The 14,786-nt window shown below is 32.7% G+C and overlaps 1 protein-coding gene across 3 annotated transcripts in view; it reads left to right on the forward strand.

Annotated features, from left to right (window-relative positions):
* The first annotated feature begins 1,329 nt into the window (after positions 1-1,329).
* The window catches only part of LOC106661430 (aminopeptidase N), a 44,690-nt gene continuing 31,233 nt past the window's right edge, over positions 1,330-14,786 (forward strand). Inside the window, exons 1-2 of one of the 3 annotated variants that reach the window (XM_014384807.2) lie at positions 1,330-1,465; positions 11,058-11,135. In XM_014384807.2, coding sequence (XP_014240293.1) covers positions 11,061-11,135 — 75 coding nt within the window. In that variant the 5' untranslated portion in view covers positions 1,330-1,465; positions 11,058-11,060. Of the gene's footprint in view, positions 1,466-9,822; positions 10,131-11,057; positions 11,136-14,786 lie in introns of those variants that run through there. The other 2 variants (XM_014384805.2, XM_024225600.1) reach the window with 2 other exon arrangements.

Below are 14,786 nucleotides of genomic sequence, written 5' to 3' on the forward strand. Positions count from 1 at the left end.
ATTTAGTCAGAAATTATGAAACATAAACTCCAAGAATATAGTATAATAAATAAAAACAGTAAAGAAACTATTAATAATAAAATTGTATAGATTATAGTATTAAATACTAGATGTAATCGGTTGTAAATGGTCTAAAAATCAGAAAACTCCATAAATAAGAACATCCTCAATCTCACCGGTCAGTACTCATACTTACAAAAAAATTAACTAAATTTTACGTTGCATATTTTCGACCACTTTTTACCCGTGGTAATTTTTACAGATGAAAGGCTATATCCAAAATCCAAAATAAAATATCATAGGTATACTATAAAAGAGTGTATTGTCATTGATATTATTGAAGCTTAAATACTGATAGCCACAAAATATCTTTGGTGTGTGTGAAAATGTGGGGTGTTTAGTGACAGTCAATAATTATTCGGAGATCGCGAGGTGCGGTCTGGTGTGACTTAGGTTTTAGAAAAACACTTTTAAAGTACTTAAAGGAAGTAAGTATTTAAGAAACTTAATTATGTGTGGTGATTAGTGACCGTTAGTCGATGATTATTCGCAGATCGTGAGGTGTTTTCTTTATCGTGCCAACGTTTCGATCTTTATTGAGATCATCTTCAGGGCTCAAAGTGTTTGTTTTCCGTGTAGATGTGTCATTCTTATCTGTCGTGTTGAGAGTGCCAGTGAGATATTGTTGTTTTATGTTTATATACGTTGGATTTTGGAGGGGAAGTCGAGATAGAATATTCTATTGTATAAATTCATTTTTTTATCTAAAATTTTCTAGCATTGTATAAATTCATTTTTTTATCTCCAATTTTTTAACGTTGCATAAATTCATTTTTTTATCTAAAATTTTAGCATTGTATAAATCTATTTTTTTTCCTACATGTATTTGTAAAATTTAAACAATGTTTATAAATCCCAGGCCCTGAAGATGATCTCAATAAAGATCGAAACGTGGCATGATAAAGAAAATGTTTTTCTAAAACGTACGTCACACCAGACCGCATCTCACGATCTCCGAATAATTATCTTTAGTGTACTGGATTGCGTTAAAGAACGGTAAATTAAAAACCTAGTTTAAAAATAATAGTGTAAAAGAAAACAATTGTCAATCATTTCTAGGTTAAATTAATTTATTTTCCTAATTTTCTTAATGACTAAATGACTAGAGATTTTACGTTACGCCATACCTATTGCACGTGCTTATTTTATCTCAGAGTTCCAAGTGTTCCAGTTTGTTTTTCAAACCAACTGCTTGTCCTTGAGATGTCTTTTTATTGTTATAGTTATTGCTTTAAAAGCCATTTCACGCTCTTACAGATTTTAGATTTTCTGGTCACCTTCTTGAAAGAAACTATCACTCCTTTTTTAGTTGTCTTAGAACTCCGGACTAGAATACAATTATCTTTACATCGAATAATTGAACTAATGTCGTTTATTGTAACTGTGCGTCAGGCTGAAATAAATTGTAAGTATTGAAAATATAATAATTACTTGCACAAATACTCACCCGAGTTAAAGTAATCTTTTGATAGATCAGTCTGTGGCTTGATTTTCTTTGTAACAAACAACATCCTTTAAATACATATTATTTAACACGAATCGAATATTTCAAACAATCTGGTATTTCAATTATTATCAGTTCTGCAAATTCACCTATTTTTTTGTACCATGTTCCCTTATACGTTCGAAAGTTCAAATCACTAATGATTAAAATATCTAAAGTACTTTAAAACTTTAGATAAAGTATAATTGGTCCACAGTCAAACGACTATACAAAAGACGATACAAAAATGATGTTGCTGTTCATTGAATACATCATTCTGAGGAAAAATTAAATAATAATGTAAAACAAAATAATGTACGATGAACAGCCTGGTCTTAGTAAGTTTAACTTGGGCTTGAGAGCAGGAGTTCTGAGCTCACAAATAGGATTATGCTACAAGGATAAACAAAAAACAGATTTATACAAATTAGTGGTAGCAGTATTCATTCAATTTATTTGACTATTGTCATTTTATGTAATTTTTTAAAAAATTATTGGAGGAATATTGCTACTCCATTTACTAAACAGAATGAATGCAATGTATATAGGTGTGAATGTATTTATTTGTGTGAGTGCGTATTGAGTGTGTTGTATTTCGCACGCGCTTGGGGCTGAAATTACCAAGCTATCGGATGCCACTATACAAAAATTGTTTTATTATTTCATTATTTATCACTTTTAAACATTTTTTGTTTTTAATTATATATGTTTAAAAAAATTAAATTTATCACAAAAGGAAAAATAATTTATATTAATTTCGTTTTGATATAAGAATCATAATGCTACATTACAAGCATCGTTATAATGTATGTAACTTTTTCTTTAGAAACAATAAATTTTATTAACGCATTTGTTCCTGCAATGAAATTGAATTTAGGTAAAAATTTATACTTATAAATTCATAATAGGTAAAAATTTATATTTATAAATACTAATACATGAATACATAAAAAATAATTGACTTTTAATACTTTAAAATCAATGTAGAGTGGTTTTGTGTTGTACCTTCTATGTTTATTTAGCAATATTTTTATTATAGAATTTTGAACAATTATTATTGGAGAAATTGTAGATTTTGTGGTACCTCCCCAAACTAGGATCCCATTTGTTATCAAGGGTTGTAATAATGCAAAATAAACAGACCTCATTAAATCTAGCTAAAGAAATATCTTAAAATTTCAAATTTTCGCATATTTCCACGTCTACATATATGTTATCGAAATTATTTAATACAGTAAAATAATCTTGCTTTAAACTTGTGCTAACGCTGGATGATTTTTCTTATAACTTGTGTGTAATTAAATTTACTAATTTCGTGGTCCGCTTACCAATTAATATACTATAATTAATTAAGGTTTTTAGTCAAGATAAAAAAGTCAATGGCACGAGCGAGATTCGAACCCGCGATCTTCGGCTTGATACGCCGCTGCTCTACCACTTGAGCTATCGTGACCTCGATCCACTCGGACACCAACTTCCCACCTCAACCACACCTTTTGAATTTTCCCTCCTTTTTGCCATTTTTCAAAATTCAAAAGGTGCGGTTGAGATGGGAGGTGCCCGAGTGGATCGAGGTCACGATAGCTCAAGTGGTAGAGCAGCGGCGTATCAAGCCGAAGATCGTGGGTTCGAATCTCGCTCGTGCCATTGACTTTTTTTATCTCGACTAAAAACCTTAATTAATTACTTGTGTGTGATTTTTTCAAATAGATGAAAATGGATCGTCGTTTATAATTCACAAACGGAACCTTTTTGAAATTTTGGACAATGCGTTTTTTTTAAACAAAGGTAAAATTTCATTTAGGTCTGTAAAATTGGATTTTTCAAATCACTGTACTATAACATAGCAAATTAAAAAAGATATCGATCATTTATTCAAATCCAAAGAAATAAATAACAGATGATGATGTAAATATTTAGAGAGATGGGGAATAAATGTTATTTTTTACAACTATTTCACGGCATAGGCAAACCGTATTCAAAACATTATTAATTATTATAAGTAGAACGAGCCCATGGTGGAAAGGATTTGCAGGAAACCGAGTCGTTTGAAACTTTTCGCTAATCCTTTACCAGCCCTACATAAATTTAGCAAGCCAGTTTAAATTCCGGTCTGCTTTAAGTTCGTCGGACCCATGAGAAAGTAAATTTCCCCTGCAAATCCTGCCTTCGGCTACACGAGGAGAGTAATTCCGGCAATGTACATAATCGTATACTTCTGTATACATAGGTAGCTGTTTAGCCGGGTTTTTTTAATCGTTTTTCACACTACATTGTAATGCTACTTGAGCAACGAACCTATGAATTATTGAAAATTTGGTCGCAATAATCTCAGGCCGTGGTCAGGGTCAATAAACTTGCGGCCTGGGCTATTAAACGATTTCTCGCTTCTTTAAAACTCATAATGGTTTTTAAATATCCATTTTCTTCTAAAGAAGATGCAGATTAAACGTTTCAAACATCATAGTAATCAAGCGTATGGATTAAATCTACAAATTATAATGAATATTGGATCTTAAACACTCTGATTAACAAGAATAATAAATTTCTATTTATTATATCATGTGATACTAATTCATCATGGCCAAATACTTTACAAAATCATTCGTTGTACAGGAGCCTGGAAGGCAGGGTACAACATAACTCTGGTTTAGATTTTATTTAAACATTTTAAAATGGGGGAATCGGTGGCCCCAACGGTTTGGGCGTGGACGCGGCACTCATCGCTGTAATGTAAAGGTCCCGGGTTCGAATCCAGTGGCCCTGCAGTCGAACCCTATATACTTACAATTTTTTTTTCTTTTTAAACACCGGCACCCCGAGGGTTCATACAACCTCGTATTTGAAATACCCTCTGGGAAAAAAAAGGTTTAATCGATTTTCTTCAATACAATGGAAATGTTAATGTAAGTTTTGTAATCAACTAAAATAATTAGCTGAGAAGGAGACGAATCCCGATATACACGCGACAATACAGCGGAATCAACTATTTACGGCGACAGTTGCGTGCTCTCAGGAATTTGACGTTGCTTAAGAGTTTTGGGCAGACTAAGTTTCTTGCGAAACTTTTCTCTTTGACCTAGAAGAAAATACTTCTAGATCCAGTTGGAAAAATCAAGTCACCGGAAAGTATTTACGAAACAGAATAGTTAGGGATATAAAAAGCAAGTATTCATTTTGCAAGAACCTTGGCCTGTATTATTTTTGTTCTTCTATTAAATGTCTTCAACAATTGCAAGTGCAACCCTGACCTTGAATTTTAAATTTTTAAACTAATTTTATGTACAGATAAATAATTCTGTCTTAAAAATATTCCAAAATGTGTAATATTACGATAAATATGTATTAGTACACTGTGGATTAAGGCAATTTTCTAATTTTGACTTTTGTTTTGCTTTTATTCCTCGAAATCTCTGTAGTTGACCAGTTTACTTGTCACTACAACAATTAAGCCGAATTTCAAATCAATCATAGACTTTTGATACCTGTCATCAACCCCTGATGCCTGGAGACAAGTACATTGTATTGATGAGAAAGTTAGACTTTTCTTACACGATGTCAGGGAGCGAATGAACGTCAAAACTTTGTACAAAAAGTATTTTCTGCCTTCATTCCTAGTCAGTTTTCTCTCTCTACAGAAGACAACCTCTCCTGGAAGACAACCAGTTGATCATAAAAAAAACCATTAATCCTCAGTAATTGCCATAAATCATGGAGTTGATATAAACTGTTGAAAAATGAATAGGGATATTTCTAATTTATTCTTATTCTATTAATTTTAATTAAATTAGCCGATATATTCTTGTTAGTTGATAAAATGAAATAGAAAATACAAACCAAATAAAAAAAAAGTTAATCCTCACTTTTAATAAATTATTGCATACTGCTCTCCACACCAATCCAATCGTCATTCGAAAATAATTTGGAGCGCTGTTTTTATGAACCTTAATAACGAAGATTAGCGACAGAAAAAGAAAAATTATTTTTTCCAAATACACCTCCAACTTGCCTAAAGTGCAGCTTTCCAAGATAAGCGTAAAGAAAAGTTTCATAAAACGAAAGGAAATTGATAAGTATTGCCAGCTACCGAAACACCTCATTTTTATTGTCGATACAGCCAAAATGTCGTATACTTGGATTGCAATGTCGAAAACCCGTTTAAGAAAGGGCCATTGGAGGTTGACACATGAACACTTATTTTTCGGCCAAAACCCGAGTATGTGTCAGACATGCAGAGGAAGGTTCGATGTCGACCAACTAATTGACGGGTGCAATTCCTTAGCTCCGTATAGAGAGAGCGTAGGAATGCCACCCGATATGAGAATAGTTCTTGAGTACGGCAGCAAATATCTGCATCCCCTGTTCTGATTCTTGAAGAAAACGGTTGTTTTATTGTATATAGTAGTGATAGTTTTGTGTTATGGCTTATATTTATGTTGAGAGTGAGTGTATTTATTGACAAAATGTGTACTGTAAGAGGGCCGGCCAATGGCGTAATATTGGCTACCCCATCGTCCTTCAATTAGGTTAGTTATATAACAGGTGTAAAGGGTGATGATGGAATATCGAGTACTCGATCCTAATCGGGTGGGAGGTATGTAAATAGGAAAAAATTTATTTAAGAATGAGTGGGAGTGTAAATGGGTCTGGATCTCGGAACTACAAGCGTTGGAGCTGAAATGACCTTGCGTTTGATAGTCCCTGGAGCCCAACCTCGGAGGCTGGACGTCATTGGATCGAAATGCTGGACCAAAATCTGGTCCCGGCCTGCCAACGCCTGGGGTGGGTTATTCTTCAGGCCTGCCGGTAATTTATTGTAAATTACAAAAGCTGGGGTTGCCAGTGGACTACAAGAAGTGAAAAGTGAAGCATGTACGTATATACGCGTGGGTGTGAGCTTATATAAAGCAGTAATCTAAAATCAGCAATGTAAAAAATACGGCAGTGTTATAAATAAAATACGACATATAGATGGATATTTGATATTGTTGTGAAATTAATGGCAAACCTAAACGGCTCGAACAAAAAAAACCGTCAAAAGAAAATTAAGACAAAAGTTTCTAATTATCGTTAAACAATCGAATGTGCCGAAATCTCAGCGTGTGACGGCTTTAATTGGGGAGAACAATGATATTCATGGCGCTCACGTGCTTTATGTGACAGTCGGCTTTTATTACAGCAGGCCCGTTTGGAAGGAAGCACGCTTTTGATATAAACCTTTAGCTTAGCTCGAAACTGACGTTTGAGTGACACGTACGCTCCAGGATATCAAAACGGCTCTTCTCGTTGTGTTTCCCATTCCGTTTATCGTCTAAGCCCCAACCTATAATTGACAATCTCAATCAATACAACCTTTGATCGTCTTGTGAGACCTCATCATACTCTCGCCGTCCCCTTGAAACTTCCGTTGATCCTGTCAGCCGTCAAAAATATCACTAAACCTTCATCAATTGAAAGCAGATCGAGATAACCGTTACATTGATAACCTTATCTATGTATACACAAAGTTAAAAAATAAAAAATGTTCCAAGTTATAAAAAAAAATTCTATATAGTACAGAATATTAATGCTGAAATGCTCTGCCTTTTATTCAACTCTCAATCAATTGGGAAAACGCGTTAAACAATTATATTAACAAACAAAAAGAGCAGAGTAGAATAGAATTTTTTATTAAGGTAATGTAAGTTAAGATTCTAATTAAATGAAGTCATTAAGTACACTACTTGGTTGTATTGAAGTGTTTATAAAATATATATATAGTGTTATAAAATAATCTTAAAAGTATTAAAATGTTCTCATAATGAAACAGATTACTGCCAGTCTTTTAGTTTTTTATTAAAAATATAAATTATTATTGAAAAGCATGATCCAAAACTATTTTTGTTCATTAAAAAAGATTTTTTTAAATTAAAATTATCGCTCATTCTGTCCACTAATATATTTATCTAACACACCCTGAATTAAGCTTAAATTCATTTATAAACTAACTTTAAACGTTGAGCTCATGTTATAATGTAATACATGCATTGTCGAAAATGAGTGCATTACATATTTATGAAGTGGTAACAATTTCTCTCTATATTTAACGCTGTATTAAACCTATTTTATTAAATAACACGTTTAATATTATGAACTTTAAATCATGAAGTTTTCTTCGGTTGGTTGAGTGCTATTGAACAGTTTGAAGGAAGACAGCGAGACTAGACGGTTGATCAGGGTATGACTGTTAAAAGGGTTGAATTAATTAAATAAAAAATTTAGGGCTTAAATAAGACATCAATTTGTAAATTATAACAATATTTTTAAATGGAGCTTATCTCAAAGGATAAGCTAATCCCCTACAGCAGGATCGGGCAGTGCGAGCTGAGCTACGAAAGGACGAGGAAGGACTCTCTGAATTTTGTTTGAAGACACCTGCTCTTTTTATGTAAATGGCAAGGAGTTAGTTGCGTATGTCAAAGATCACATTTTTTTTCAAATCTGAATACATTTATTTTTTTTAAAGGTTTTGTTATAATTTATTTGGATCAGGTCCCAATTTTTGTATTTTCCGTTTAATTAAATTGAGTTTGTGGCATAAATATTTTTTCTTATTTTTATTTTACACTCGCAAGGATACGCATTTTGCATCGTGTGAAGGGGATTCACCCTAACGCGTAATAAACATTGGTATGACTGTTAAAAGGGTTGAATTAATTAAATAAAAAATTTAGGGCTTAAATAAGACATCAATTTGTAAATGTGACTCATAATTTTCTCTAATATTTATTAACAATTGATATCATTAATTACGTAAATTAAAGGTAGGAACAGTGTATAAGAAACAATATAAATCTCACTTCTTACAATTATTAGTATTAAAAGTACTACGGGACTCGGCGGATCAGGCCCAAGGTTGTTCTGATGCTGACAAACTGAGGATAAATGTTAAAATACTTGATGGTTTCACAAGATGACATCGCTTGATACAGTAAAAAATCATTTATTTTCTATCCAAAATTTAATTTGTTTTTATTTACTTTATGTGTAAAAGTTGTTATTAGGAATAAAATGGCAAAAAAAATCAGTGTTCTTATGTTGTGCTTTTTTCCAAAACCTGTAAGTTTTACTATAGTAAACTTTGGCAAACTTGTCTTTATAATAGAATATTTTTTGTTCAGCCGGCCAAATGTTTAATCAAAGTTCTCAATGTCATTCAGCCAAAACAATTGTCTGAATATAGTTTGTTTGGTTGGCAAATTGAACGTCGCGTCAACAATTGAAATTGTCATTCACGCAACTGTTCTTGCATCTTACGGACGGTATGTATGAAATTTGGATTGATTTCAACTCAAAGAATACAAATTCACTAATTTTGTGGTCCGCTTGACCAATTAAATTCGCTAATTTCAAAGAATACAATTAGATTGCTGTAAAGCAGTAAAAACCATTAAATTGCGTAATATATCTTCTAAAACAATATTAACATCGCAATATAAAGTATCTATATTAAGCTTAACACAGCTATTGAAATGAAACCCTATGTAGACTTCATTTTTTTTAAATAAATTTAAATTATTATTAACGCTTAATTTTATCATTTGATCCGACAACGTCTTTTTATATCATTATAATGTGATTAATTTTTTTTTCATTTTTTAAATCGTTTCTCCAACTTTTGAAGAGTTTTTTCTCGCTTTTAGACTATTTATGCTGGTTTTATCAATGGTTAGTTTCATAATAGTTTTAAAAAAATCATAATAATTTTTTAGCACGATGGTGACCTAACGATTTTTTTTTTTTTTTAAATAAATCCACCAAAGTAAATATACATCTCGTTACAATATATTTATTTAAAATATAGTTCTGTAGCATCTAATATAATTTAGTATGATAACCATAGTCATATCAATGGATGGACAAATTTAACGCATCACTCAATTTATTTAGTTTAAAATTAAATCCATTATCTTTCTACATTAGTTACAAGTAATTAAAAGCTATCGTAGTCAAAATAAACTGTAAGTATTGCTTTGTTTACATCCTTATTTTCTTTTGTACTAATTAATTTGCACAGAAATTAGCATTATGCCCTTCCATTCTGCTACGCCTAAAGTTAATATTTTTCCTTCATTGATGTTATTCTTATTTTTAAACCTTTTTCAATAACTCCAGTCAGGCCTTCGAGTGAGTATGATAGTGTCAGAATCATAACTTATAAAAGGAATTAAACAGCCGGCGCGAAATCGCCCGGAGCCTGAATGTAATCACTCTTCAATAGGAACGGATTTTTCGGCGCTTAAGAGAAAAGGGCTTTACACTAGAAGGCCTGTACAGGATCGACTTAGGTCTACAGACGAGAGAGACGATGGGTTCATCCGTCATCACGCTCTACAAAACTCCAGCATTACGGGAAATGGGATAATCTGACTCTCAGACAAGTCCGAAATACTTCGATTTCCTCCAGGAAGAAGAAGGCTCAATGAAAATTCCCTCAGTGACCGTCACCCGGCTCGTGGACCTCTATAAAATGGCCAGGCTTCAATTTGCACGGGAACATGTCAATTGGGCATTGGCAGACTGTGAACGAGTTCCCTTTTCAGTGGAGGTGAGTTTGTTTCAATTGAGCATAATTTCATATGGAGAGGCTCTGGAGAAAGGTAAGCCCCACGCTGTATTGTTTATTAGCATTCCACGATGAGTCACTGATGTTCTGGGATGGCATTTCCTTGGACGCCCGCACCGAATTGGTTGTCGTGCGAGAAAGATTTCTACCTTCACAGAGTTACAAGACATAATCAAAGAATATGTAGTGCCATTTGCTCCCACATCAGTGAGAAATCCTTGCTAATGCAGGATAATGCGAGGCTCCATAGAGGATGTATTGTGGATGACTACCTAAATGAGATTGGAATTATGTGCTTGGTGTGGCCTGCTCGAGATTTGAACCCAATCGAACACATTTGGGACTAACTTATTCTTGATTAATGGAAAATACGATTTTATCAGAAATCTTTTCCAATAAATGCAATTTTTTTCATATTTCTTTCATAAATGCAATTTATATATATATATATATATATATATATATATATATATATATATATATATATATATATATATATGGGTGTCATACTAAATGATATTAGATTTAATTAATAAATACAACGCCTTTTTCTCTTTCCTCTCTACAATGATAAATGTATTTTCAAATTTACAAAATGAATAGGAAACAAGTTATATTTTATGTAGATAGATTTATCAATAGTTAAATAAGAGATTTGGCACTTGAATGTCGTTGACAGCAGCAAGCCTTAATCTGAAACTCTTGATTGGTTCTCGTTGCTCTAAGGCCATTTTTGTTACTCCTTATTCGAATATCTCTAATTGCTGTAATCGATGAAACGCGAAGGAATTTGTCGAAAGGGATCGTAATAATGACAATAACACATGGCGACAATACCTGGATTTTGTAGTTAAATAGTGTATATTTTATTTTTATTTTAGTAGTTCTAATATTGGATTTTTTCTACAGAAAATGGACTTGCCAAAATGGGCCAAATGGGCGTTAATCATAGCTGCAGGAGGGATACTTACAATTATCTTAGTGAAGGTAAGCCAGAATGTATTGACTTTAATGTATCTAGTTATTTTAACGAGAATTATTTCATTTTTATTTAATTAGAAAGGTGTTTTTTTAAAAGAACTGAATGATAATTAATAAAATATTTCAATATAAATTTCATTGATATTTCTAAACGTACGTGCTGGCTTAAAATGTACTGTATGTAGCGAAAATCTCTTACGTCATACGTATTACACCAGATAATTCATTTAATTCTTTTAAAAATTCTAAAAAAATCATTCACTTTGCATTTGATAAAATAACCAGTCGTATGCTTTAATAGATACCTGCTGGTTTTGTACCGATACTTAATATAAATAACCACTCATTACGGCAGTCCATCTTTCCCTCTGAGTGGAAATTTGCTAAGTAGTACCTTAAAATCTATCAATAAAGTTAGAAATCCCGCTGTCACCTCTGGTTAAAGAAAATATCAATTTTCTGCTCTACATCAAAGCTGGGGCTTAGCGTATAGTTCACAAACCAGATCCAAGAAGGCAGTAACCAACTAAATCCGATGCAGTGAGAATTCGAGAGACATTTTACCACTCAAACAGTATTGGTTAAGTGAATGATGACGTCCGAAGGTGTATGGATGGTGGCGTGGTTGTTGTTTGTGCTTTTCGATTTTAGCAACGCCATTCGGTTTACCACCTTCTTCAAAATATAGCTTCCCTTGTTTCTCCAGCTTCGAGGTATATTGGTTTCGGTCTATCCTGTCGGGACGGAAGCAGGCGATCATTGAAAAAAAATGCAATTTCCACTCCACGTGGTTGCCAGTAAACCGATAAGGTCCTCGGGGCTCCATCCTGAGCTTTCTTTACTTTTATGATGTAATAATTAAAAAAATTAACCAGAATTTATTTCAACTCAAAGTTCATAAAACACTTTTACTAATACTGTTATTAAAATTCTTATACAGACTCTAGTATTAAGAATACTGTTCTTTAAAACAACTGATCCTTACAATAAACTCCTTGAACCTTCTCCCAAATCACCAGTTCGGCTTTCATTCTCAAAATGCCTCCGCTCAGCATGTGCTTGGCGTTGTGGACCACATATCCTCATCTTTTGATGGGATGACTGCTGGCGCTTTTTCTACCTCTTTCCGTTTTTTTTTATTATCCTACAAGCAACAGTCAAAATTATTTGAACGTGCTCTAAATTCATGTTTCTGTTTCATCTTTAGTGAAAAAAAAACCATATAACTTTTTCCTATCGGCCTAAACTTTGTGTAAAGTCAAGAAATTTTATTACAAAATTACTTTTATATCGCCATTTCAAAACAAAAAAATTGCGTTTGTCTTATTTCATTTTTTTATTATTAGTAGTTCAATCTTATTTTCTGAAAAATGGCATGCATGGTTTTAAATGAAAAACTTTATTGTAACAAATATTGTTAAAATTATGCCATTATCGGAGAATTTCTCCCAGGTAAAGACAAACTAGTTTGCTTTCTTCCTTTTTTTTTAACTAAACGTTAAATTACAAGTTAATCGTTCAGATTTTAATGGCAAATTTGCCACAAAAAAAAGGTGTTAACAAAATCAACTTTATTTTATTGTACAGAATATTTGTATTGACTAATGCACTTACTTATCTATGTTTTAAAAAACGTATTGAACCGTTTCTAAAATCCTTTCTAATGGTTGAAAAAATTTAATAATTATAAAATTCTCAAAACTCGTGACACTAGACTTTCCATCTCAACCAAAACCTTAGATAAAAAGTATAATTAATTTATTAAAAACAACCGTTAAGTATAGAAACGGGCATGAGCTGGCATGTTATCTACGACACAGTTTCTCGACTTCCTTTCTTAGCATGCGACCTTTAAGGCTTTTACTGGACTTTAGATAATGTTGGCATTTGCATTTCTCAAAGGATTTCCCTTCTTCTTTTTTTCTTTTCGATCTTGTTGATAAGAAAGCCATCGGGTTTATCACTGTGGAAAAAGAATTGAGATGAGAATTCAAACGTGTGAGAACGAAAACTTTATCAAAGCAGAGATGATGTAAAGTAGTAGAGGTTTAGAGAAATAGATCGATAATAAGCTTTATTTGTAAATATTCATTACTCCATAAATAATTTTTAAAAACAATAAAAAGCTTATTTTACATGGTTTTCACCGTCTTCCTGTAGAATTTTAAGAGGTAAATTACAATAGCAGTAATGATACATTATACGAGCATTTTATATTAATTTATGGAGTGCTGTTTTGAATAGTACAAAAAACATTTCTTTTTATACATTATTTATTTTTCTCTATGAAGTATTGAAGTATTTATTCAGTTCAGGTTTTTTTTTTTTTTTTTTTTTTTTAAGTTTAATACATTTCATATTGTAAACGACCGTCATTTTCTGGATTTATCGACCATTTGTTTTTATTTGGGACAAACAGACGTATTAGAAAGATGTAATTTAATGCAAAAATGCAATTTTAAGGCAACCTCCCCTGTTGAGGATTTGTGAGATTATAAGGAATTGTTAAGGATACTTGTTTGACGGAGTGANAGCGTAGGACACAATCGAGCGGCAAACAGCCAAAAACAGCCTGTATTTGCTGCACACCGGGACAAGATTATTGGAAGTGAATTTAGCCCAAATTGAATTCATTGCATATTTTGCAATATGAGTTTTTCGCTTGAGATGAACATTGAGTGAAAGTTTAGGAGTGAGAATTAGGCCCAAATATTTATACTCATTGACTGTTTCAATGCGAGAGCCCTTAAAGTACCAGCGTTCATTAGCCGCAAGCCTGCCTCTCCTACGAAAAACCATAATTTTGGATTTGTTTAGGTTGACCGAAAGATTCCATTTATTACAGTAAGTCTCTAAGGCATTAGTATTTTTTTGCAGGGTAACCGGTGAGTCTGACAGAATCACAATATCGTCCGCGTACAAAAGAATCTTTATTTCAATATTTCCGTAGCGTATACCGTATTCAAGACAATCCGGGAGATCGTCGAGGAAAAGGGAGAATAATAAAGGACTCAAGTTACATCCCTGTCTAACCCCTGAGCGCACCTCCAAATATCCCGAGATACCCTCCCCAACGACTGCAGAGCAGGATTGTTTAAATAAGGATTTCAATATTGAAAGAATTTTTATTGAGAAAGCAAGGTTGCTGAGTTTTAAGTATAAGCGCATTCCTATCCACACAGTCAAAGGCAGCCTTAAGATCCACGAAAAAGGCATATACTTTCTTATTTTTGTTTAAGTGTTAATTAATAATGTTGGTTAATGTGAAGATATTATCTATGGATGAGTAACCTTTCCTGAACCCGCCCTGGAACTCACTTAGGAGGCTATTGCTTTTGACAAATTTCTCGAGGCGTTGAAGAAGAAGATTTGAAAAAATGTTAGCACATGCATTGATACAAGAAATACCTCGGAAGTTGTTAACATCATTAACGTCACCCTGTTTGTGTAAAGGAAAAATAATTGACCTCCCGAAGGAAGACGGGACATCACCAGTGTTAAATACGAAGTTATAAAAAGATAATAATTTTTCAAGAAAACAGTCGGTTGCAAATTTATAGAACTCGTAGCTAATGCCATCAGGACCCGGAGCTTTATTATTTTTTAAACTAGAGACAACATTTTTCAATTCATTTAACGTAAAAGATTCATCTAAAA

This window comes from Cimex lectularius, unplaced genomic scaffold (assembly GCF_000648675.2).
Source record: "Cimex lectularius strain Harlan isolate CLEC.00 unplaced genomic scaffold, Clec_2.1 scaffold16, whole genome shotgun sequence".
NCBI classification, from domain to species: Eukaryota; Metazoa; Arthropoda; class Insecta; order Hemiptera; family Cimicidae; genus Cimex; species Cimex lectularius.